This window comes from Anneissia japonica, unplaced genomic scaffold (genome assembly GCF_011630105.1).
Source record: "Anneissia japonica isolate Jap-2015-1 unplaced genomic scaffold, ASM1163010v1 scaffold288094_len592898_cov174, whole genome shotgun sequence".
Taxonomy (NCBI): domain Eukaryota; kingdom Metazoa; phylum Echinodermata; class Crinoidea; order Comatulida; family Comatulidae; genus Anneissia; species Anneissia japonica.
In genome coordinates this window covers 250,037-274,577 of record NW_022737020.1, presented here as the reverse complement: position 1 = coordinate 274,577, position 24,541 = coordinate 250,037, and the positions used below count along the sequence as shown (strand labels likewise).

The following is a 24,541-nucleotide window of genomic DNA, read 5'->3' as shown; positions in this document are numbered from 1 at the left end:
AATGAATGTAGCGTTAAGGTAGAAGAAAAGTTCAAGTCTGGAAATACCAAGCAAGATGTGTATGCGAATAATGACAGGTTATGACCAAAAATGTGTAAATAGTGTTAAAACAGATTATGATTTAAAAAAATGGCTACTGATCTTATTAATTCTACCTGCGATTTGATAATGATCATGATTTTAGTGACATTAGATATCAAATTGAAAATAATATTAGAGATAGCATGACAGATGTAAAGCTAGCAATGATTAACACAATGTTAGCGTGTGTTTTAAACAATTAACCCTAGAAAATCTAGAGGTCCATATGGTGTCAGTGGAAAAGTTTTAAAGGAATGCAATGAGCAATTGGCACATGTTTTTTTCTTGTTTATACAACTGGACACTCAATTCTCATGAGGTACCTGCATTATGGAAACGCTTATTAATCCATCCACTGGCCAAAATTAGTAACCCTAGAATGCTAAATGATTACAGACCTATTGCTCTTACTGCCGTGCCTATGAAATGCTTTGAAAAACTAGTTAAATGGGAGATCCTTAATGAAATCAATGATAAAGCAGATCCATATCAATTTGCTTACCGTCCTAAGAGAGGTGTAGAAGATGCCATTACTACCCTATTGCATATAATTCTTGTTCATCTAGAGAGTGCTGATGCATATGCTAGAGTTTTATTATTAGATTTTTCCTCAGCTTTTAATACAATTAAACCTCATATTTTAATGGAGAAGATGAATATTTTAGGTATTAACCCATCTCTTATTTTATGGATCAACAACTTTTTTAAAGGATAGGGAGATTTGTCTGTTTAACATTAACTCTGATATACGTACGTGCAATACTGGAGCTCCCCAGGGCTGTGTTTCATCTCCTTTTCTTTTCTCTTTATATACTAACGATTTTAAATGTACAAATAAACAAATTTTTACTGTTAAATATGCAGATGACACTTGCCTAGTTGGCCTTGTGAAGGATAATGACACTCAGGTATATCTTGAGAATGTCGATCGCTTTTCAACATGGTGCCAAGATAATTATGTGAAGTTAAATGTTAAAAATACAAAGGAGATTATCGTTAATTTTAGAAAAGGCAACAAGACACATGATGACCTGACTATTATACATGATAAGGTTGAAATTGCTAAACACCATAAATATCTTGGTACAATTATTGATGATAAGCTTGACTGGAAAGATAATACAAAGCACATTAGGGCCTACCAGTAAATGCAATCAGAGGCTGTACTTCCTAGTCTAAGACGTTTTGAAGAAATTTCATGTATGTAATAAGATTATGGTACTCTATATGAATCAGTCATTTTATCAATTCTAACTTTTAGTGCAATAGTCTGGTTTTACAGCCTTGATAAACAGAACATGAAAAAAGTAGTAAGAATTAGTAGAACAGCTGACAGAATTATAGGGACTGAAAACAGTAAGAATATAGAAGATTGTGTTAACAGTGCAATGTGTAAAAAAATGGAAGTAATTATATCAGATGTTAATCACCCTCTTAATCAGTACCTCGCCTTCATCAGGACTGGACGTATGTTATATCCAAGGATGCGGACAAATATAATTTGTAAATCATTTCTCCCAGGCGCTATGAGACAATTTAATAAAATGTGGAAAAGATAGGCCTATGCTTTATACCCCAATCTGCTTGCCTTTGCCAAAGCTGATTTTTTTTACAGAATGTTTAACCAATTTTAACCCCTTTTTAATGTTTTTAGCATTTTTAGCCATTTTAATCTTTTAACAGACTTTTATTGTTTTTAAATTTTTGCTGTTTCCTCTGTTTTTTTTCTGTGATTTTATCTTTTGTGTCTTGTTTTAACTTACATTTTAACTGTGAACAAACAAGATGAATTTCAAACCATGTTCTCACTGTGTTTGACAATAAAGTTGAATTGAATTGAATTGAAGGTAATAATAATCGTAGAAGAGAATCTCTAGCTAATGAGCACTGAGCGTAAAAGTACTGTAGAAATTAATCGCGTCCTTCTTCCTGTCGCTCCTTAAGAGATATCATATTGCCGCTCCTTGCCGGAGTTAACTAATGCAGGCAAATATGGATATATATAGAACGACTAGGAAATGGTGTGATATTCACAGCCAAAGAGAACTATGTTATAGAAAATGCCTGCTTTTTTTTCTTTTTTTTTCTTTCCTATTTGCGTATGTGAACCCGGATGCAAAATGTTTAAAATAATTCTACAATGTGTTCTTTAGGCTTCATCAGCATTGCGAATGCATCAAGAAGTCAATCAATCAATTGATTGGATAACGTTTTTGTATTATCGGCACACCTTTATGGTGTAACCGTGTAACGAAATACAACATTTAATTTATTATATAGAGAAAACAAAGAAAAAGCAAAAATAAAAACAAATAATATGTTCTGTCTTATAAAATATAATGAGCTTAAACTGATTTTAAAAATCAACAAAGATATCAGTAGAAAAAAATTAGAAGAAAAATACCGGGGAAGACGTGTGGAAAATAGCCAGGGAACAAACTTAATCTTTGGCGTTTGTTTAACAATTTTTTTAGATCTCATTGGGTTTCGCCTACTCAAAAACTCGGTGTTTTTTACAAGCTTGCGTACAAACTTGCACATGTTCCTCTTCTAAACAATGAAGCCATGTTTACACTCGTGATTGCTCATTAAATGTTGTTAGTGAACATGCCCAGGGGTTACGCATTTTTTTTTTACATTTCATAATAATACATTTATAGAAAATCAACAATTAAAGGTCAATAAAAAAATTTGATAACAAGGACAACCCGTTTCTCACAAGTACAGATATTTTTCTGTGGATAACGTTGAAAATAATACAAAAACAAACTCTCTTATTTTTAAATAATTATTTAAAATTAATTATAGAAACACTTAAAAATTTATGACCAAATACATAAAAAATAACAAGCTTTCTGTTCTTTTGACTTATGATTAATAGGCCTATATATTTTTTTTTTCAATAAGGAGTTGAGTTTTTGTCTTCAGTGACATATAAATGGCAAAAATTATTCAAATTATTTATTTATTTTTATTAGTTGTGCATGTTTAAATAAATTGTTTTACACGTCCCAGATTTATTGGCTATACACAGGCCAATTCGGCCCGCAGGCCGCCTATTAAGATTGCTCTATAGTATCTATCACTGACAAATAATATAAAAATTAAATACAGTAGCGTGTTTGTAAAATAAATCTCGATAGGCCGCAATAGGTTACAATATCAATGTTCTTTCTAGACATGGTAATACAGTAGAACCCCTATAGGGATTTTCGGAACTAAAAAAGTGTACCTTCAATAGGGGTGTCCCCTGAATAGGGGTAACCCTATTCAGGGAACACTAACCAAAAACTTGAAATTGTCCCCTTAAAGGTTTTTGGCATATTTTCATACAATGTTGACATATATTCTTTATAATTTTATTTTTATTGACATATAAGAATCAGTTACAGTAGAATTAGAAGTACGGTACTATACAGCAATAATTTGAAATGTAAATACATTTAATTTTTAATATTAAATTAAAATAAAATAGTTGTGTATGTTAAAAAATTGTTATTATTTGAGACTATTGTAGCTGTTGTGACACAGAAAAAAAGTCCTTTTAATACCTACTGGGGATATTTGACAATTTGGCACACTCAGAAAATGTTCTCGTCCATTTAATGGGGGTCTCCAGCTTAACAGGGTTGACAGGGTTAATATTAAATTAAAATAAAATAGTTGTATATGTTAAAAAATTGTTATTATTTGAGACTATTGTAGCTGTTGTGACACAGAAAAAAAAGTCCTCTTAATACCTACCGGGAATATTTGACAATTTGGCACACTCAGAAAATGTTCTCGTCCACTTAATGGGGGTCTCCAGCTTAACAGGGTTGGCCGTAGTGTTAAACGATATTTCTCCTCTTTCACGGAAAAGTGTCCCTAATTAGGGATGTCCCCTGAATATGGGTGTCCTAAAGGAGGGGTTCTATCTCTCAAAGCATTCACACTCACATACTATAGCAGAATCCAATTGAAAGTTTTCAGTAAATGGCAGCGAGGCGTAGCCACAGTATCTTAAAAGTAACCTTGTACAACCATTGTGCAACCAACGATGATCACTCAGAATAATTTCAGTGAATTGCAACTGAAAATGTCCATATACGGCCAGATGTAATGCCTACAAGAGATGGTGGTAACAGTAGGTTTTACTGAATAAGCTATACTCAATTGGCAAGAGGTTGATTAACCTATAGGTCTAACATTCCAACACACACAATAAATTCATGATTGCATGGTTGGACGGTAATATTAACTATAATGGTTTATTCTTATTCCACTTAATAAGTTGTTTAAATGTAGTAGGAATTAGGGGGTGTCCCCTGAATATGGGTGTCCCAAAGGAGGGGTTCTATCTCTCAAAGCATTCACACTCATATACTATAGCAGAATCCAACTGAAAGTTTTCAGTAAGTGACAGCGAGACGTAGCCACAGTACAGTATCTTAAAAAGTAACCTTGTACGACCATTGTGCAACCAACGATGATCACTCAGAACAATTTCAGTGAATTGCAACTGAAAATGTCCATATACGGCCAGATGCCTACAAGAGATGGTGGTAACAGTAGGTTTTGTGACTGAATAAGCTATACTCAATTGGCTTCAAGAGGTGTAGGACAGAGTAAACAACATTCCAACACACAATAAATTCATGATTATGTAATATTAACTATAATGGTTTATTCTTATTCCACTTAATAAGTTATGTTTAAATGTAGTAGGCCTATGCTTGCATGGATTTTCAGATGATTAATGTTGTAGTTACGGGTATTCAAATTTTCCAGTTTTTGTTTTTGAAGAGTTAACCAAGTTACAAGTAGACACTATTTAATACTGGTGACTATTCAGATTCGGGTATGAATTTGGGGGTCATTCAAAGTACTTACGCTCCAGACTGAATATCTAAAAAGATTATTCGCGCGAGTACGTTTGAATTAGCGCCCCTCTCGAATAACCGTGAAAATTTCCTTAAGCGCCCCGTTTGAATAAACGCCCCCCTCAATAATATGATTTTAAAATTTTTTTTAATAGAAGTCAATTAGTCCAATCAATCAATTCTGGGAGTGGAATTATTTTCTTTTTAGGTCAATATCAAAATGAGGATATTTCTCTGGGACAGATGAGAGCTGGACAGACAGTACCGTATTTTTCCTACTCCTTTTCCGACAAACCTTTAACAGGCCAACAGGCTAACCACCACCACCACCACCACCAAGTTCATGTGCTATGCTTTTATGTAAATACTCACAGCATTCTTGTCATAAATAATATGGTGAGCCGTACTCTTAACAGTAATCAAACAATAAGAAAACGGTAGCACTTTATAGACTAGTTGAAATATGTATTGTCACAAGCTTTCGTGTACACAGTACACTTCTTCAGGTGAATGATAAGAGGAGCAAACATGCAATCGAATATAAAAGGTCTAAAACAAAAGGCAAGTAATAAAAACAATGGATGTATTAACATAACAATTAAATCATTCCCTGTAGTGGGCAAGAAAGCCATAGTTTACACAGTCAAGTTGCTTAATTATTTTCTGTTCACAAATTTCCCTATCTAGATTGTTCTTAAAATTACCCTTCTTAACTACAGTAACTCTAAGATTATTGATAGTGTGACCTGTGGAAGTGAAATGTTCACTACAGGTTTCTTAATTAACTTATGTCTAATGTCATGACGAGCCATGTTCTCTGGACGATTATCTTTTCCACCACACCACCATTCGTAATTTTCTGTTTCCCGATGTCTTTATGGGCCCTATATTGTTTTTCATTCAAAAAGTTACCTCTTAGAATTTAATAAGTTCTCATAAGAACACTCACGATTTTCATCTACTGTATTTCCATAAGCGCTCCTCAAAAAGTGCAAAAAATATTTTAAGCGCCCGGGCGGTTATTCACGTACGCGAATACGGTAGGCCTACTGAAAACGAATTCATGGTCTTGGTTATGATGTTAGCAGTGGTATACTCTCGGAGTGTGCTCTAGTTTATGTTTCTGGACAGACGAACCACATTCTTGGCAACACAAGTGGTTCTCTTTCCTTTTTTCAACCTTCAAAATATACTGTAAAAAGTAATATACATTGTACTGTACAACATATGTACAACACTGAAGCCAATTACAGAAGTTTCCTTAATGTACTGTATTATGACTTTGTATTGAAATCAGAGATATTGTTAATGCATGTGTTTTATTTTGACCTTGCTTCAATCATCTGTCAAATACATTAACTGTAATAGGTAGTAATGTATTTATGAGATCTCTACCCTAACTGAATGACAAAATCAAAAACCAAAGCACTATGATTTAATATAAAATATCAAAATTTATACACTATGAAAAAGGTTTGAAATGTACATGTGTTAGAACAAGATCAACAATGCCAAAAAGAACCCTCCAAGCTACATTAAATTATAATGTCAAATTGTTGACTCTGTTGAACTGTGATTGTTACCATCAGTAAAAAGTTTAATAGGTGCGAGTCCATATTGTTCATCATTCAGTACATAAAATAATTATGTAATAATTTGTGAATGTGTTGGTTTTAAGTGAATATCTTGGCAAGAGGACCACGTTAACAGGTACTGTATATATTGCCTTTTCCTGCTGTGCATTGCTTTCTTCCAAATATACTTTAATATCCAGTTAATTAATTAAGTATTGTATGCCTGAACGACCAATAGCATCAAATGCCAATACTGTACAGGTCTCCCTCAAATTAAATTAATTTTTGAGACCAGGATTTCAATGGCCTTCTGTAGCTTTAGTCTCTAATTAGAATAATAAAGATAATAGACATTTGTTAATATGGGATGACAGAAAAGTAGTTATTTATTTATTTCAACAATCTTTAATGAGGGTGGTCTAAATTTTTAAAACCCATATTGTTTTTATTCATGACTACATGTTTGCCAAGGATTAATAAGCAACAGAAGTTTGTAACGTAGGTAGGCCCTACTGAATGTTTTTGATATGGTTGAAGGGATAGACACAGGACGGTATTTATTGTAGTAATTTCCCCCAAGATATGAAGAAAATATTCTAACTATTTTAGTAATTGTTGCACATTAGCGCTCTTTGAAGAGATCAATTGAAAACACGCAAATGAAAGATACGATGATTGTTACTGGATCATGTGAGCAGGCACAGCTAACAAAAACACCAGAGCTACAAACAACCAGATAAAAATACAATCACATTTTCAGCAAGTTTATTTTTCATCGCATAAGCATGCAATAGTATGCATTCCTGCCTCAGTTTCTTTTCACATCAATGCATAATAGAAATAGTCATCTTTTGATATTAACACCCCAGTGCTATTATATTTTAGTGGGAGGGGTAACCAATAGTTACATAATTATCTTATGAACTGTCATAATGTAAATTTACAATTTAAGGATTTATAATTTAAATCACTATAAATATGCATCAATCTGATTGGTTAATGTAAAGGTCATGTCAACATATATGACCTTTAACCTTGGCCTTTTAGATGTAATGTTAGAAATGCTAAACTCTATATATACACAATGGATTGTTGATATAAAAACTGCGAACAAAAATTTTATGTAAGTGAAAGACATTTAAGATAATAATGAGAAGCACTTGTCACCACATTTGTCATTCAGTTCACAACAGTAATTCACGAGTCTAATAAGGGCGCTTTGATTGCATGATGCATCCGCACATGCGACAATGTTGAGTTCTTGTCGTCTTTAATTGTAGAACGCAGTTTGGCCTGATTTTACGTTGAGCAGAGAATGCAAGATGGTTAGAGATGAGTTAATTCATTTGAGATTCATGTCGCAGCGCAAATCAAAAGATCGCAATAATGAAGTAAAAAATAAAACTGTTTACTGCATATTTTATTTTTCTAGGCAGCTTAACGCTCAGTCCACGCTATCAAATTTTATGCGACAAATTTTGTGATGTTCCCATACATGGGCATGATGCCATAATATACCCAAATATGGGAATATCACATTTATTTGTAACAAAATTTATATGTGTGGATAGATTTAGAGTGATATATGGCAACTGAATGCGAATAAATAACCATTATCTAAGTAGATAAATTATAAACAACTGTCATGGGTATTCATTGCATAAAAACACTAATATTATCACTCATTACCTGATATAAAAACTGTTGAATATTCATGACCAGTTTTATGAATATTTATAGGAATTTATGAATAACATGAATATTCACACGAACGTTGTATAGATTTCTATGATGGCATTTCTTGTGTTAATATGTTTTAAACATTAATGAGATTTTTGTAACAGTTTTATATATTCATGAGATTTCTTTTTATAAACACTGCTTTAAATATTCAAGGCAATTTCAATTGCAAGTTAATTTTATATGCTTTTTCTTTTTTTCTCAACAAATAGAAATAGCATTATGCTAGTATCTGAAGCAAACCATTCAATTCTGCATTGTACATTCTTACATCAAAATATCTCTATTGTATCAAAACTGTCTTTTCCACACATCTGTTAAACAATCTTTCTCATCTTAAATGACATTTTCCTTTTATCCATGATGCGCTAAAGATATAAATTGTAGAGTAATAAATTCTTCAACAGGATAGCCGATTTGAAGGAGGAACACCTCTTTAAACATTTAAATTATACATACAAACTATAGCTCCAATGGCCTAGAATTGAGCTAAAATTGGCAGGTCACAAAAAAAATTACATTTTTTACGTTTGAGGCAAAAATTCTATTATCCTCAAGAGTCCTTCGGGCACCCTGCTGTTTATGATACACCACATGCTCATCAACAATACACTCTTATGTACAATCAGCATTTCTTTTTTAATGCAATAGTGTATACAAGCATCAAGCAAGTCCATTCCTTGATTAAATATTTTTCAACAGCATTCTAATTCTCATATTTTATTATCCACATAATGAATTTTGTAATCATGGATCGAACAAACACCACAAGATTGGAAAGCAAAGCACATTTCCGCTATGCCATTATCCGACTCTTAGCTGTATAGTAACAAACCGGGCTCACTTCATACTTCCTCCTTTCTTTATTCGTTCCAGACGTTTTCTAAGTTCGTCAACATTGGTGTCTGGTACCTGGGCTGGGGTTGGGGCAGAGGAGGTACTTGATCCGAGCGTTATCTATGGAGAAACAACATCCAAAATATTAATCAACAGAAATATATATTACTGTATTTCTATAATAAATTACACTCTTTGCCAAATATTAAATTTTGCCTCTTAAATGAGACTTGGTTTCATCAATTGAACAACAGTTACGACAAAAAGTCTTGTTCTGTAATAAATAAAATTATTTAAAATATGAACACACCAATTTTTAATAATTGAAGCATTAACATATTTCCGCACTAGAAAGTAAATTTAAGTTTAATTATAACTGAAAAACTTACAATTCTCTAAATTTTTCAGTCAATTACCTGGAGCGGATGCAGAATTTGGTGGTAATCGGTGTCCACACCAACTCAGGCCCACAAGGGTTGGGGCTGAGGTGCAAACAATTTTGAGTTTCTAGATGCCCAGAAACTGCACCCTCATACTTTAAAAATCTTGGACCTTCCCGGTGCAACGTTCATATCAAAAATAAAATACAATTATTTTTCTTAATACAACTTAGATGGTGCAATTGCACCACCTGCACCCCCTCTCCCCCTACCCTTGCATTCACCCCAGATTACAGAAACATTTAATACAGAATTTTCTTCTCAAAGCGGTCAATTGAATGACCTAAAATGTAGGTTGAAAATTAAAAGCTAGATTTAAATAAGAAACAATCAATTAAGAAAATTAAATGTGTTAACAAAAATTAAGCATGCCAGGTTTCAGGCAAAATAATTAAATTAGATAGTAATGAATAAACAAAGAGTGGAAAAACCTTGCAGTCCAAAATATTAGTATTTACCATTAAAAAATTTCAGGTCTCAACAATGAGTCGTTTTGGAGATAGCAACACTAATCCTTAAAGCATGAAACTTTAATTATAATTATTTTCATTGGTAAAACAACGTAACCGAGAGATTACGGGGAAAAACAAAGGTATCTTCGATGAAGATATGTTGTTTGCCTCAGAATAGTATTAAAAAAATTGTTTGCAACTGGAAAATCAGCTGCTTGATGCGTAATATGTATCACAAAGAAACAATCAATTAACAAAATTAAATGTGTTAACAAAACAAAAGCTACGGTAGATAATGCATATGATTGTCCCAAATGTGATAAATTCAAATTATTCAGTCGCACACTTATAGCACGCTGACATTCCCAATGTTTCCGATGTAAAACAACGTATATATGTGAAAATCTTGCAATTTACCAACTGTTGTAATTAAAATGTTTAATATATGTAAATATATAATCATAATTTCTATGGTCCTGTAAAATTTCATTAGTTGTAAACCGCAAATGATAAACCAACAGAAGATTGTAGCGACAGTAAAATAATAAAAATAAAGTCTTTAAAAATAGCAAATAAATAATGTTGATGTTGATGATCATAAAGCAACAACTTAATATTTAAAAAAATAATAATAGCAATAATAATAATAACAATAATAACTATAATAGCATTAAATAATATTAATATTAGCAATGCAAACACATTGATTGAAGTAGAAAAATAGAAAATAAAATTTAAAAATAAAGTAGTTGCAACAAAAACTACAAGGCAAAAAAAACTAGATTCTATAAGAGAGCAAAAAAACTAAAATGCATTTGAAGAAAAGGGCAATATACATGATTCAGAAAATGAAGGAGAAAATAAAATTTAAAAAAAAAATGTATATATAAATAAAGTTAACAGCATTCTCTCATAAAGGTTTTATAAGATTCATTGTGGCTGAAAAAAAGTAATATTTCATTATAATTATTATTATTATTATTATATTTTATTATTTCACACTCTCCCTATATTTATATCAGAATAAGATGAGGTACATAAGTATATTAACATGGTGCTTACAGAAACTTCAATTAGATAAGAGTGTGACAGCGTACTCTGCGAACAATATCAACAAGACTGCAGTTGAGGAAAATCAGTAATGTCAATTTCATTAATTTTTGGATAGAGATTTATGAAGCGCTTTATACTGAAGTCTCAAAATGCTTGAGGTGTGGACTAGCTTGTACAGAAAATTGCTTCTCCGCTAAGGGGTCTCTTAGTGTCTGAGCTGCCGAGTAAACCGGTACTTAGCTATTCTTGTCTGTCTACAACTGGGGCTGAATGGACCAGTACACTGGTGTAGCCCCCTACTCATCTCAAAATACATAATGGTTTTTTTTTAAGTGCACCTGAGCCAAATTTTGTACACTGGGACTGTTTTTTAACAATGATTTGCTATTACAACTGCTGCTGAAATCCATACAGCATAATACTACATCAGACGCTCACTCAGGTTAATGAAGGATTCATTTGCTGACGATTGGCCGATGCAGTATGTGTCTGGGTTGAAAACTACAGTATGTGATGCTATGAATAAAGGCTAAGCCAGATATGAACTATGAAATTTTTATCTGTCAGATTTAACAATTTAAGCACAAACAATATGTCTGGAACAAGCTTTATCAATCAAGCATTTATATGAGTGATTTCAACACAGGAAATCAATATTTTGGCAATTTACCAAACAAACATATTCCAATAATTATCAAAGGGGTTCTTGTACAGGGTTAAAAAAAAAAAAAAAAAGTGTTGATATTTCTGCAGAGTTCACTGTCTTCCTCATATATTAATTATCATTGCTTAAACTTGATCAATCAGATCTTATTAACAATCATTATGAAGTATCAAGCATAAAACAGGCAATAGAGTTCAAAGCAAAAATAGATAATGAGATACAGTAGATGGTTAAATTCTTATGCGGGAGAACAAAATAACAAAATCAAAAGGCTTTTGGACAAAATATTCTATTTTCTTACCCTTTGTGGCTGATACAAATGCGGCATAGCATTATGCTTGTAAACGAATAACATACAAAAAGCAAATCATAAATTTAATTTGAAAAAGACTAGGATTGAAAGAAAATAAAGTTGAATTAAAAAGAAAAAGGAAAATGGATAGAACCTCAGTATGGTTAATGGGGGAGATTTCTTGAAAACACACAACTAGAGCCGAATGGCTGATTATCTCGCCACTTTTATACTAGATTGTGCAAAATCTGTGAATGTAAATTCAATTGAAGACCATTTCCTTTTTGATTGTCAATCATTTAACAGGGTTGTAGCTGCAGAAAACTGAGAATGGGTGATAGACATTTTAAGGGTGGATGTGTGATAACATTAGTCAATAAGAGTGGATTTTAAGGATGGAAAAGTGGGTTAATAAGGGTGGGTGGAGGGCCATGAAATTAGCTTTAGACTGGGTGGAAAACTTCAAGGCTGGGTGGCCCCACACACCATAAACTAAATCCCTGTTAAAAAAAAACATACATGTGATAAATGATCTTGAAACATGGCGATTATCATCCTATTGGAATGTATTTTATGATGGGTCTAATGAGTGTAAATGCTACTTCTTACTTGATGATTTATCTAATGTTTTCCTAATAACAAAGTTAATAACCTTTTTGATTTTCACTGTAAACAATTAATTGAATGTTCCATAAAAGAAAACTAAATTACCACCTCAACAAGTCCAGAAAAAAAATATCTAGACCTTTTAAGGATTGCAGTATTTAATGTGTTTTAATTAATATTTTTTGTACCACTTTTGATAAAGACAGGTTCGTAAATCTGCATTTGAACTGGCATTGTGATTTTTATTTAATTTCAAACCTTTTTTTACTATACTGTATTAATTTTTAATTGTTTAAAGATTTAAGATTTTCTAGTAGGCCTACTGTTTAACATTTAGTTTTAAAAATTTTATGTTTAGTATTAGGATATTTCGGATGCACAATAACACATTTTTCACTGCCACTGATTTAAAAGTGAAGTCCTTTAAACTGAATTGGAATTGAATCACAATCTTACAATACCATACCCATGTAACACCATCATTATACATGTTGCATATTAAGAATTAAAATTAAAATATTGTCTTGGTTAAAATTAAAAGCCATGGAAAGCATAGTTTTTCACTTTTTGAAAGAAATAATTGCATCATTTTGATGTTCCTGACAGAAGCTATATTTGATAGTCACTTTCAAAAACTGAACGAGCCACCTAAGATGTTGTAGAATATTATCAAACATATGGCACTATTGGGAACTTTTGGGCTACATTCACACAAACCAGCTAACGTTAATAACAGGATCCAGATAAATAACATACGGGCTCACTCTTGCGTTCACCACAAGAAAATTCCTGATCCAGATATCAAGAAGATGTTCACAGGGTCATTGGGTAATAGGAAACTGGTGACTGGTTAATGATAGAAACGTGCTCAACTTGATAACACTCGCTAACAGTTAGCTTATCCAGAAACGGTTAGCGCTAACTGATTGGCCGTTCTCACACAGGTGCTAACAGCTAGCCTCTAGTGTGAACTAAAGCCAGTTTTCCACAAGGCAAATTTATTCGCACGAATCGAAGGCGTCGGTTCGGTTCCTGAGCTCTGATTGGTTGCAAACATTTTTCACTTTGCAAAAAGTAGAAACAGTTCAAACTACAAATTTCACTGAAACGAACACTCCGATAGAAATGTCAATGCGAATGCGCATGAACGATGCTTTCGATTCGCGCAAATAAACTCGCCTAGTGGAAAACCAGCTTAACCTTGTAAGGCATTTTATTGTCTCTTTGCAGCGAGGAGTGGGTGCTGTCAAGTTTGAATGCCAAGTTGTTGAGTACTCAAGAATTATTAATTACCTCTAATTTGGAATGGGTAATAAATAGACTGTGCATTATATAGGTGTTGGATTAATGTTACTAATGATGGAAGAAATTAGTCATAAGTCCGGGTAAATCCTGGCATAAGTAACAATTCCTGAAAGTTTTAAATTTGAGTTGAAAAACAGTGCTCACAGACACTAAAAAATCAGAAATAAACCCCCTTTATTTACAAATGTTTACAAATCTACCAGCAAATTTCAGCAATTTATAATCATCACATATGTTGCATTATTAACCATGTGGAACAGAGGTTTTGGGCTTCCAATAAATATGTTGTGGTTCGAATCTGAGGATGCTCACTTACTTGTGTTTTTGGACAAAGCACTTCATCGATATGTTTACCAGAGTATCAGTGGATACCTGATAGGTTTAAAAGCAATGTCCTGATGCAATGCATTAATTATTCTCTTAATAGCAGAGCAGATAATGTGTTGCCTACAGTAAGCGTCTGTTCATTAACTCTAATTGTTCATCCTCACAGTATTGAATTACTGTCTAAACTTTAATCAAGTCTAAACTTTAATCAACCACACTACTACCTAGAAAACTACTTCCAATAACTGTATTTTTTATCTTCAACAACAAACATGCTTATGTTATTTTAATAGTGCAGTATTATTATTCTTTTAAGATTACAAAAACAAAAACCAAAAAAAAAAACCAAAAATTGCTTGAGAAAAAATAAATAAAAAAAAAAAAAAAAAAAAAAAAAAAAATACAAATAGCATCTTTTTTATAATAGTGTGGACATGATTAATAAAATTAAAAGCTATTTGTAATTGAAAAAGCAACTTTTATCAAGTGGTGGTTGGTAATTATAATAATAGAATAAATTACATTTATAAAAAAATAAGACTAAAATAAACCAAAGAGAGTTTTGAACAGCATAAAAAATAACCTAACAGCTACCCACAGACATTTCCCCTGCCCCTCACATTATTCCACAAAAAAGTTCTACTTACTCCAGAGTCGGACTCTATAGAGGATGATGTTACTAGTTCAGGTCGGCTGCTCGACTTAACTGGCACAGGATCCTGTACTGCCTCACTTCCATTGTCCAAGCCGCAACGTGCACGCAGTACTTTGAGGCGGTCGCGTAGCTGTGATGTTGACACGTCTTGTCCAGCTGAAAGATTGCCTACTGAATCTACCGAACCTTCAAGCAACAAAATTATATTATGACAATATTATGATATCTTAAGGCTCCAAAAACAAATTGTGATGCCAGATCACAGTGACTATCCTAGAGTGCACTAGCCACTTTAGGTGACCATGCTTTTGAATATGCTTCTCTAAACTGAGGAATGCTCTGCCGACTGAGATCAGGAAAGCAATTAGAGTTGATATTTTTGAAAATCTTTTAAAAACACAACTTTTTATTATTGCTTTTAATAGATAATTTTAAAATCTTGTTGCCGATCTGATTAATGCGAATTTTAACATGCGTGTGATGTTCTTGCCAATTTGAACTTTATTGTTTAACTTTTATTGTGATGCAATTTGATTGAATTTTAATATGCTGTTGAATTTTAGCTGACCAGAATTTTCACTTTCTCTTTTATATTGTAAACTTATATTATTGTCTACTGTATTATATTGCAATGCACATTTGAACATATAAATATTCTAATGGAATTTGTGCAATATAAACTATTATTATTTGTGAATTTAGGATACTATTTTTCAACCAGTTTCTTCCAGTGCATTTTGCAGGATTAAATATATATCAGAGGGCAGAAATCCTGTTATCAAATTTATCATTTTAAAGCTTGAAAATAGCCTTCTGAAACATGAAAGTATTTTCAGCTCCTTCTTGGTAAATATATATTTTTACAATATAAAAACCAAACCCCAGACTTTTGAGATGTTGAGTAGGGCTTGAGCAACATAAAATTCTGCATACTCTCTCTTATTTTTTTTTTATATGACCAGGCCTCAAAATTGGGGATTTTATGGGCAAGGCCAAATGGCCTCCGGTATGACATGATTTTGAAAGGCATCAAGGCCAAATTGAAAGGCACCAAGGCAAAAATTTCAAGTATAAAAGGGCACCCAAGGCAAAATTTGATTTAGCAGTACTAATTTCTCGCGAGTGCCTTGAGTCGTAGCCAGGCTAGGCAAGCTAGGCCTAGACCAAGCCAAGCTAGGCCTAGCCCAGCCATAGTTGTCAATGGTAATATGACTTTGTTTAGAGTATTAACTATTAATTATCGATTCAATGTTGGAATATACTGCGGCGGTCGGCGATCGTACAGAATAGTCAAATTTCAAGAAGTTCGATATCTTTGTGTTGTTGCTCAGTCCGTCATGATCGGAGAGGAAGCCACAACTCTAAACTGGCTGCGAAAGCTGCGATGACGTAAGATCGCCCAAAGTTAGCTGTGCAGCAAGCACATGTTTACAACTATACAAAGGCCGTATTCGACTGGTCGTTCTTCACTTCAACTTGTGGTAGTATGGGTTTTTCGTAAAAAACAATATTTTCATCCATTTTTTTTTATTCTGTTTGCCTACAATAATTGTTTGACTCCATGTGGGTAAATATTATAATGTTTATTTTTATGAAATTTAATCTAAGTTATATTAACGCAAATGTTGTTAATAAAAAATCACCAATCGGCCATGTTTCTCTTAACGCTGATTACGCACTCTGGTTTACGTTAATTTTCGTTGTCAACGAAGTCTATTTTAAACGAACCAGTCGAATGAAAATAATACTCAACGAAAATTTGTTCCAACGAAATGAACCAGTCGAATGAGCCCATGTTTATATATACAGCATTGCAATAACCGCTAGAGTAAGATGCATGCGCAAATAGCCTAGGCCTAGGCTAGCTTAGACGACCTACGTTTTTGGCTTTCGTGTTTTCTTTCAAGATTTAAACGTTCTTACTTAGATTTATTTTACGTGTCAAACAATCTATATTAAGCATCGTGAGGGCAGCGAGGCCAAGGTTTCAAAAGGGCAGGCAAGCAGTGGCCGTCGTCGTGCTTCATTTTTAGGGGCACCAAGGCCAACTGGGGGGAGCACCAAGGCCAACTGGGAGGGCACTGTTAGCAATGGCCGCGGTAAAATTCGAGGCCTGTATGACCATCACCCAGTTTCATTGATTTATTTTCATTTTCAATTCAAAATTCTTCTATTGCCTCCATGAACATTAAGGGGCACACAGAGGGTCATGAGGGATGTAGATCTGAGGGTTCTCTTGTAGAATCTATGATCAATAAAGGAAATTAGTTTCCAAATAAGGTAATAATATGTTCTATAAAGTATTATTCTCTGAATCTTTGACTAGTGTGCCTATGCAGATGGAACTTCTTATACTCCTACACTACACACCTAAATAGCGTGAACCTGGAGATTGCTTTTAAAGTAGTGATTTCTTATGTCTTACTTATACTGTCTGTGCTTCCAACACTGCGTCCTTTGTTTTGCTTTTCGGTCTGGGCCTTCTCGCGCTCTGTGGCAATGTTCTTTAAGCCTCTTTCTATGTAGCTCTGGAAGAAGGGTGAGGTCTTCTTCAGGAAAGGCTCAATATCGACGTCGGGGTATTTGCATTTGAAATCATACAGCTCAGCTAAGCCCTATGTAAAGGAGAAAATATTTATAATGCCAACATCAATAAAAATATAGTAGAGCCCCCTCTTCAAGATATCTCTAATAAAGGGACACTTTTTCGGCAAACAAAACAAGGGAAAGTATATCTTTTAACACTACGGCCAATCCCTATTCAGGAGACACCCATATTAAGGGGACACTTTTTTGGCCACAAAATAAGCGAAAACATATCTTTTAACACTACGACCTACCCTATTCAGGTGACACTCCCTATTAAGGGGACACTTTTTTTTAGTCCCGAAGGTGTTGTTTGAAAAGGAGTTCTACTGTAATAATTATAAATATTATTAAAAACTAATAATGATGAGCAGAGTCCAATACATATTCTTATTGTATAATATGTGAATTTAGAACTATATAAAAAAGGGTTAGTATTATATACTTTTACTATAATACTTTATAAATAGTAAACTTATTTAGCACATCAATGTGGTTTCTAGTACATGTTGTAGGCTCAGCACTTATACTGAACATAAATGTGCGAACTATTACACAAGCCAAAAACACATCAGAAAGCTACTTGACACACAAATGAAAACTAACATTTTTCGTTCATCTCAAAATTTAAATCTGTTATTATCAAAACTCTACCTTACTAAAACAGAAGCAACATTAAAGAACTATGTTGATTTTAGTACAAAGTGTCTGTACTGTCTAAAGCTAGATGTTTGAAAAAAAAAAAAAAAAAGGATTTTGCTAGTTAAAACTCAAATTTGCTTATCCCTAACATTAGGGTTGAAGTGCATCTGTACTAACCATCACCATTGTGTTGTCAAACAGGCATTCTAGCGGCTAAATATCCACTGCCTATAAGCATTTTCAAATTTTCTTTGACAAAAAAAAAAATGTGTATGCCCGTATATAGTCATACGCCTATATATGGCCATGATGACCATGTATAGTCATGATATGCCTATATATGGTCATGATGCCCACATATAGTCATGATATGCCTATATATGGTCATGATGCCCATGTATAGTCATGATATGCCTATATACGGTCATGATGCCCACATATAGTCATGATATGCCTATATATGGTCATGATGCCCATATATAGTCATGATATGCCTATATAAAAAAAATTCAATTTAAATTATATTAACTAAAATAGTGTATATACATAAAAATGTATATATTTTTTATTGTTATATTGTGAAAGAAATAAATGTTGATTTGATTTGATTTGATATACGGTCATGATGCCCACATATAGTCATGATATCCTTATATATGGTCATGATGCCCATGTATAGTCATGATATCCTTATATATGGTCATGATGCCCATGTATAGTCATGATATGCCTATATATGGTCATGATGCCCATGTATAGTCATGATATGCCTATATATGGTCATGATGCCCATGTATAGTCATGATATGCCTATATATGGTCATGATGCCCGCATATAGTCATGATATGTCTATATGGTCTGGATTACAGAAAGGACTGATTAAAAGCTGGAGGATTTACATTAACAAATATGAGCATAACATTAACAAGAGACTACAATAGCAAAGCAAATTTCCAATGTAAGCTTCAAAATAAAACTTAAAATAAATGTTTAGAACTAATCATTTACAATGTTTTGTAAGCTAAACAGTATGGTAAAAGGCTAATTAAACCTTAAAAATTTTATACATGTTTAAATATTAATTAAATGCTTATTTAAAATAATAAATAGATTTCCTATGAAAAACAGACCGAAACAATTATGCAATCATTAATTAACAGTTTCTACAATAACATTCTTAAATCAATTACCAGCCCGCCAGTTATGAAACCTGGTATTTATGCACAGAATATATAAAACTCTGGTAATATTTACTTTTATGATGTATAATATTAATTTTACACTTAGAAAGTGTTCACAATTCCAGATTTTGCCCATACATTCATGCACCACATTAGAAACATTGTAATACTCAACCCAGGATGCCATGTTAGTGTAGAAGATAATATATGTTCTTATAAATTCTTTCATTTTCCTGTTTTACATTATTAATATATGCCAGTTTTATGTACTGTAGCGCATAATGCCCACAAGGCCTCATTGTGATTTACATTATTATTCCAATTATTTGAACACATACTCATAATACTGCTGCCAGTAAAAATCAGATGTGCCTTTTAACCTACCAGCAAAGAGAATAGAACTACTAGAGGTCCGACTTCAGGGGTTTCATTGGAACGAATCCCATCTCAAAAAAAGTGCTACCACAATATAGAGGGTATCCTTCAAAAGAACGTTTGTAAATAGGACGCCCTCTATCTCACGGTAGTACTTTTCAAAATGTTTCATTGCGTGCTTAAAAAATAAGTCGGAATTCTTGCAATTTAATAATCTTTGCTACCAGGTACCCACTTACAATCCAGGGTGGAGAGACTGGTGACTGTCAGGTGGCTTGGCCAAAGACACAATCAGGAGGCATATGAATAGGTTCAACAAATTTTTATAATGCCAACTCATTTTTATTGCAATCTATGCATAGATGGATAAATAAGCCATGATTTTGGCTGGTTAACCGTGAAGTTTGTTCTGGCCATAAGCTTATGTGGTTGGGCGAAGGAGTATCTGTCTCTCTACCCAGGAGGATGATATGAATGTACTTAAGCCTATACTGAATATTTGCCCAAGGCAATAATACTTTGAAATATTTAAACACCAAAAGCCATATAAAAATGCCATTAAAATTGATTTAGTTCAGAAACATGAGAATAAACTGCTTTGTATTTTTTATATAATGAAATGAAAATTTGAACAAAAAAAAAAAAAAAAAAAAAAAAAAAAACCCCCCCCCCCAAAAAGCCCGCACCACCTCCCCACAAAAAAAACAAACAATAAACCGAACTCAAAGATGACACCAAGCAACCTGTGGAGGACTCCATTAGTGCTACAGGAACAACCAATCACAGGCGAGTAATCTCCGTTCTGGGGGCCGACACGCTCAGTTGTGCACTATATACTGAAGCCGAAATATGTGCACTGCGCACTAGTTACTGTGTACACCACAAACTTCACAAATTTAATTGGAGATGCACAAGTAAAAGATAAATTAATGACATTGTTACCTGGTCTTCACCCTGATCACTAAACTTATTGGCATTCTTTAACAAAGAATACAAAGAGGTTTGTTTTTCTTAAAAATGTAACTGGTCTAATAAAATCATAAGCATTTTATATCGAATTAATGATTTCTTTAAAATGAAACACGATTAGTTGAAGATTTTGCTTGAGAAACAGTATTAAAAAAAAAATCAGTCGTTAAATTATTTACAAATTAATTCTAGTCATATACACACCTCTCTTGTGTTTTCTTTGGAACCAATTCTTTTGAATATTTCTGCTAGTATGTCGTTTGTTCGGGCTGTCCCTCTTCTTGGAGAGGCTACATTACCGGTAGAAGACTGGACAGGGATATAAACAATAAACAAACGTATATAAGCATGATACAGTATAAGTGTATTCATGTAAAATATATTAAGGCTACGTTCAGACTTGGAGATAAGCCAGGCTTGAGTTAAGCCCGGCTTAATGCTAAGCCCAGCTTAACTTTGGCAGGCGTTCAGACTAGCGGGATTAGCCAGGCGCGAGAATTTTCATAATAATGAACCGTAACCAGCAAACGTGTTTCAAAACATTGCTTCCGAAATGTACGCTCGCTCACAGCGTAAGTAATTGAATGCTGATTGGTCATTTTGTTACCCGAAGTCAATGCAAGATCCCCCGCAATGATTAAAGCCCGGCTTAGAAATGTTAAACACGGTGGCATGCCAGGCCTAGTTACTATAGGAACACAGCCCAGCTTGAGATAAGCCACCTAGTGAGTTGAGCCGGGTTTATCCACCTAGTCTGAACTAGGCCTCCATCTTTAATTAATAAAGGATACCAACCAATAATTTAAGGTCTGCTCATAACATCAATTTTTATGTAACTTATATCTGTAATTTGCCCATATGTCATTACACAAGGACACATTAGATCCTGTAAAACCTCGAATAGAAGTTCAATGGGTTTAACCTTGACAAGAAGCCTACCTCGAAAAGAAGCCTCCATCTTTAGTTTGCCAAAGCAATCTCGAAAAGAAGCCCATTAACTTTTAATCATGATAATATGTGCTTGTTATGAGATAGTACCCACAATCACATTATCTTTGATTGTTATGATTTCGTGTTAGTATCAATATTATTTTATTGTACCAGCATGGTTAAAATTTTAAAAATATGGTTGGTAACTATGAGAATAGTTTAAAAATGTTATATAGTAGAAAATTACAAAATTTACAGCATTCATTTTGGAAAGAAACCTCCCTCTTTAGTTTGCAAAATTAATCTCAAAAGATACCCATCTTTAAAAGAGGCCCATCTCAAAAAGAATCCCATCCAAGGGTCCAATAACAAAAGCCCAGAGTTTCTATTTGAGGTCTAATATTATTTTTCACACAAAACTAGTGTGGACACGGATAAAACAAAATATTAATGTTACATATTAGCAATTGCAAAAACATTTAGAAAGTTGTCAACACTCACCGAGTTGCTTGTTTCTTGGACTGATCCATTTATGTGGTCTCCTCCGACTGATTTGCGATTGTTTCTCACTATTTTCTTTAGGTACAGCTCAACCTCGGAGTTCTTATCATTGATTAACACAAGGTAACTTAACACCTGTTAAGCATGGAATAAAATTCAGTGGAATTGGGTTTTAGTAAAGTTTTTGGTATATTTGTAGGTTTTATTATTTCTGTGTGATGTTTTTCACATTCTACTATAATGCAAGGTGGTTTGTTTAATAAAAAAAAAAATAAATAAATAAAATGTTTGACAGACAAAGTTTGAATGTGTGAAATTGTAGGTCTCACAAACATTATTGTAAATAAAAAACATATTTCACCTTTGAACCAAGAATCTTGGCAAGTGAGTGCAATATCGTTTTGATGGTTCTAAGTGGAGTGTCATTGGTTCGTTCTTTCCACACGGAACTCGGGAAAGCCTTCAGGAAAAGATGCAGCGACAGTAACAGACGTTCCACATTAATATCGTGGATGATCTCTGGCATGGACCTAACCATCCTCCACAAACACTATAAAAAAAAAGGCATTTCATTAACCCAACCAAATTTATTCCAAATGTATTTCAATGCATAACTATAACAAAATATCCAACCGAATGAAAATATTCATTTTTATTTATTTGGTTATTTATATTGCAGATATGAACTGTGGTGTCACCAGTCATTGAGTCTATATGCTTATGTGTTGCTCCTGAAATCAGCACAGAAGCAGGTAACCCCACCCTGTACCCATACTCCTAGGTAGAGAGAAGCAATGCAAATAAAGTGCCTTGCTTAAAGACACAAGCGGAATACACAGAAATATTAGTTTATATCAACAACTCATATAACGACAGTAATCTACTATACAAGCTATTGATAACAATTTAAAAAATATCAAAGTTAGACATCCAGAAAATATATTTACATAATAATCAATAATTTAGCTATAATGAATTAAATCCCTCTAAAAACCATCAAGTTATATTTGACAAGACAAGATACGCCTAAATATGGTTATGATGTCATCACATCATGACCATATATTTCTACATATAAAGAATTATTATCATACAATAACCAGTCATTATTATAATCATGGCATTCGCTTAGAAAGGCTCTATACTGATCGTCCATATGCTATCAAATTGACAAAACTCATGATAGCAGTAAACAGCATAATATAATTAGCATATCAAAAACATTCGTTCAAAATCTAACAATATGATTAACATCCATATGTTGGTATGGTATTATACATTATTGCCATTAGCATACAAAAGCCATTTAATTCAGAATCGAGGGTACAAATACCCATCCCTACAGCAATTTCTGCAGAAAGGGGATTCCCCTATGGGGAATATCAGGATCAACAGCAAGCCTAACCTAATCCAGGCCTAGCATCCATAAAAAATGATATTGAAAAAACAATAAAAACTGTCGATTGTTGCTATAGAAAAATAAATAGCTGTAATGAAAATAAAGCCATAGTCCACATCAACTATTTGTGGCAAATACAAGCCAAACCAGTCACATTTTGGAACGTCAACATTTTGAAATCTATTTTATTGCACTAGACTAAACTTAATACATCTATACATTATGCTCTAATTTTTATTTTTCTCATTTTCAATGTTAAAACAATTTTGAATGATTTGGTGATTGTTTCTGCCTGAGAAATGCCCGAAATCATAAACTCAAATACTATCCTTTGAACAGTTGCTTGTAACTTCATAGGTAAATATAGGATTTTATTAATTTATATACCATTTTATAGCTCTCATTTTACTGTTTAACCCTGTATTATTAATTAGTAACTTAAAAATGGATTTTTGCGACGAGTGACTGGTTTGGCTTGTCTTTGCCACATTGGCTTATAGAAAATCTGAACTCTGGAATCTACCAATGATTGAGGGCGCTATACTGATTTATATGATAAATGAATTTGCAAATGCATGCTGGGACTTACTTTCATGATAAGTTGGACAAACTTTGGTGAGCTGCTTTCATGGGCTACATACTCCTGTAGTAGTTTCAACAAGGCACTGTAAAGGGAACAGAACTTACCTTAAAACATACAGTATGAATGAGAGTACAAAATTATCTGCTACCAGTAATTAGCATATTATTATTATTATCATCAACATCAGAAATCAACTACCCCGGTAAATTGTGACTTATGCTTAAAGAAGTATTTTCCAACATATGGATATGCAAACTTAGGAAAATGAATAATATAATGCATGATTAATATTTATTCATTATGTATTATATTCATCATGTATTATATTCATCAGAAAAGATATCAGGGCAGACACAAATAATATTCTAAATTGGAGCCAAATTTTACAACAAATAAACCCACTTAATAAACATGTTATTTAACTAATTTCCATTTAGATATATTTGGCACCAACAAGTTGGTACTGACTTCAGATAAAAAAAAAAA

General features: G+C 33.1%; 1 protein-coding gene across 6 annotated transcripts in view; it reads right to left on the bottom strand.

Annotated features, from left to right (window-relative positions):
* Window positions 1-6,977: 6,977 nt before the first annotated feature.
* Window positions 6,978-24,541, bottom strand: part of LOC117117061 (cytoskeleton-associated protein 5-like) — a 60,394-nt gene continuing 42,830 nt past the window's right edge. For 4 of the 6 annotated variants that reach the window (XM_033261246.1, XM_033261248.1, XM_033261249.1 and 1 more), the window contains 8 exons: window positions 24,062-24,137; window positions 22,435-22,623; window positions 22,074-22,208; window positions 20,847-20,951; window positions 17,314-17,503; window positions 14,881-15,074; window positions 12,005-12,040; window positions 6,978-9,214 (listed from right to left, as the gene is read on the bottom strand). In XM_033261246.1, coding sequence (XP_033117137.1) covers window positions 9,098-9,214; window positions 12,005-12,040; window positions 14,881-15,074; window positions 17,314-17,503; window positions 20,847-20,951; window positions 22,074-22,208; window positions 22,435-22,623; window positions 24,062-24,137 — 1,042 coding nt within the window. In that variant the 3' untranslated portion in view covers window positions 6,978-9,097. Of the gene's footprint in view, window positions 9,215-12,004; window positions 12,041-14,880; window positions 15,075-17,313; window positions 17,504-20,546; window positions 20,652-20,846; window positions 20,952-22,073; window positions 22,209-22,434; window positions 22,624-24,061; window positions 24,138-24,541 lie in introns of those variants that run through there. The other 2 variants (XM_033261247.1, XM_033261251.1) reach the window with 2 other exon arrangements.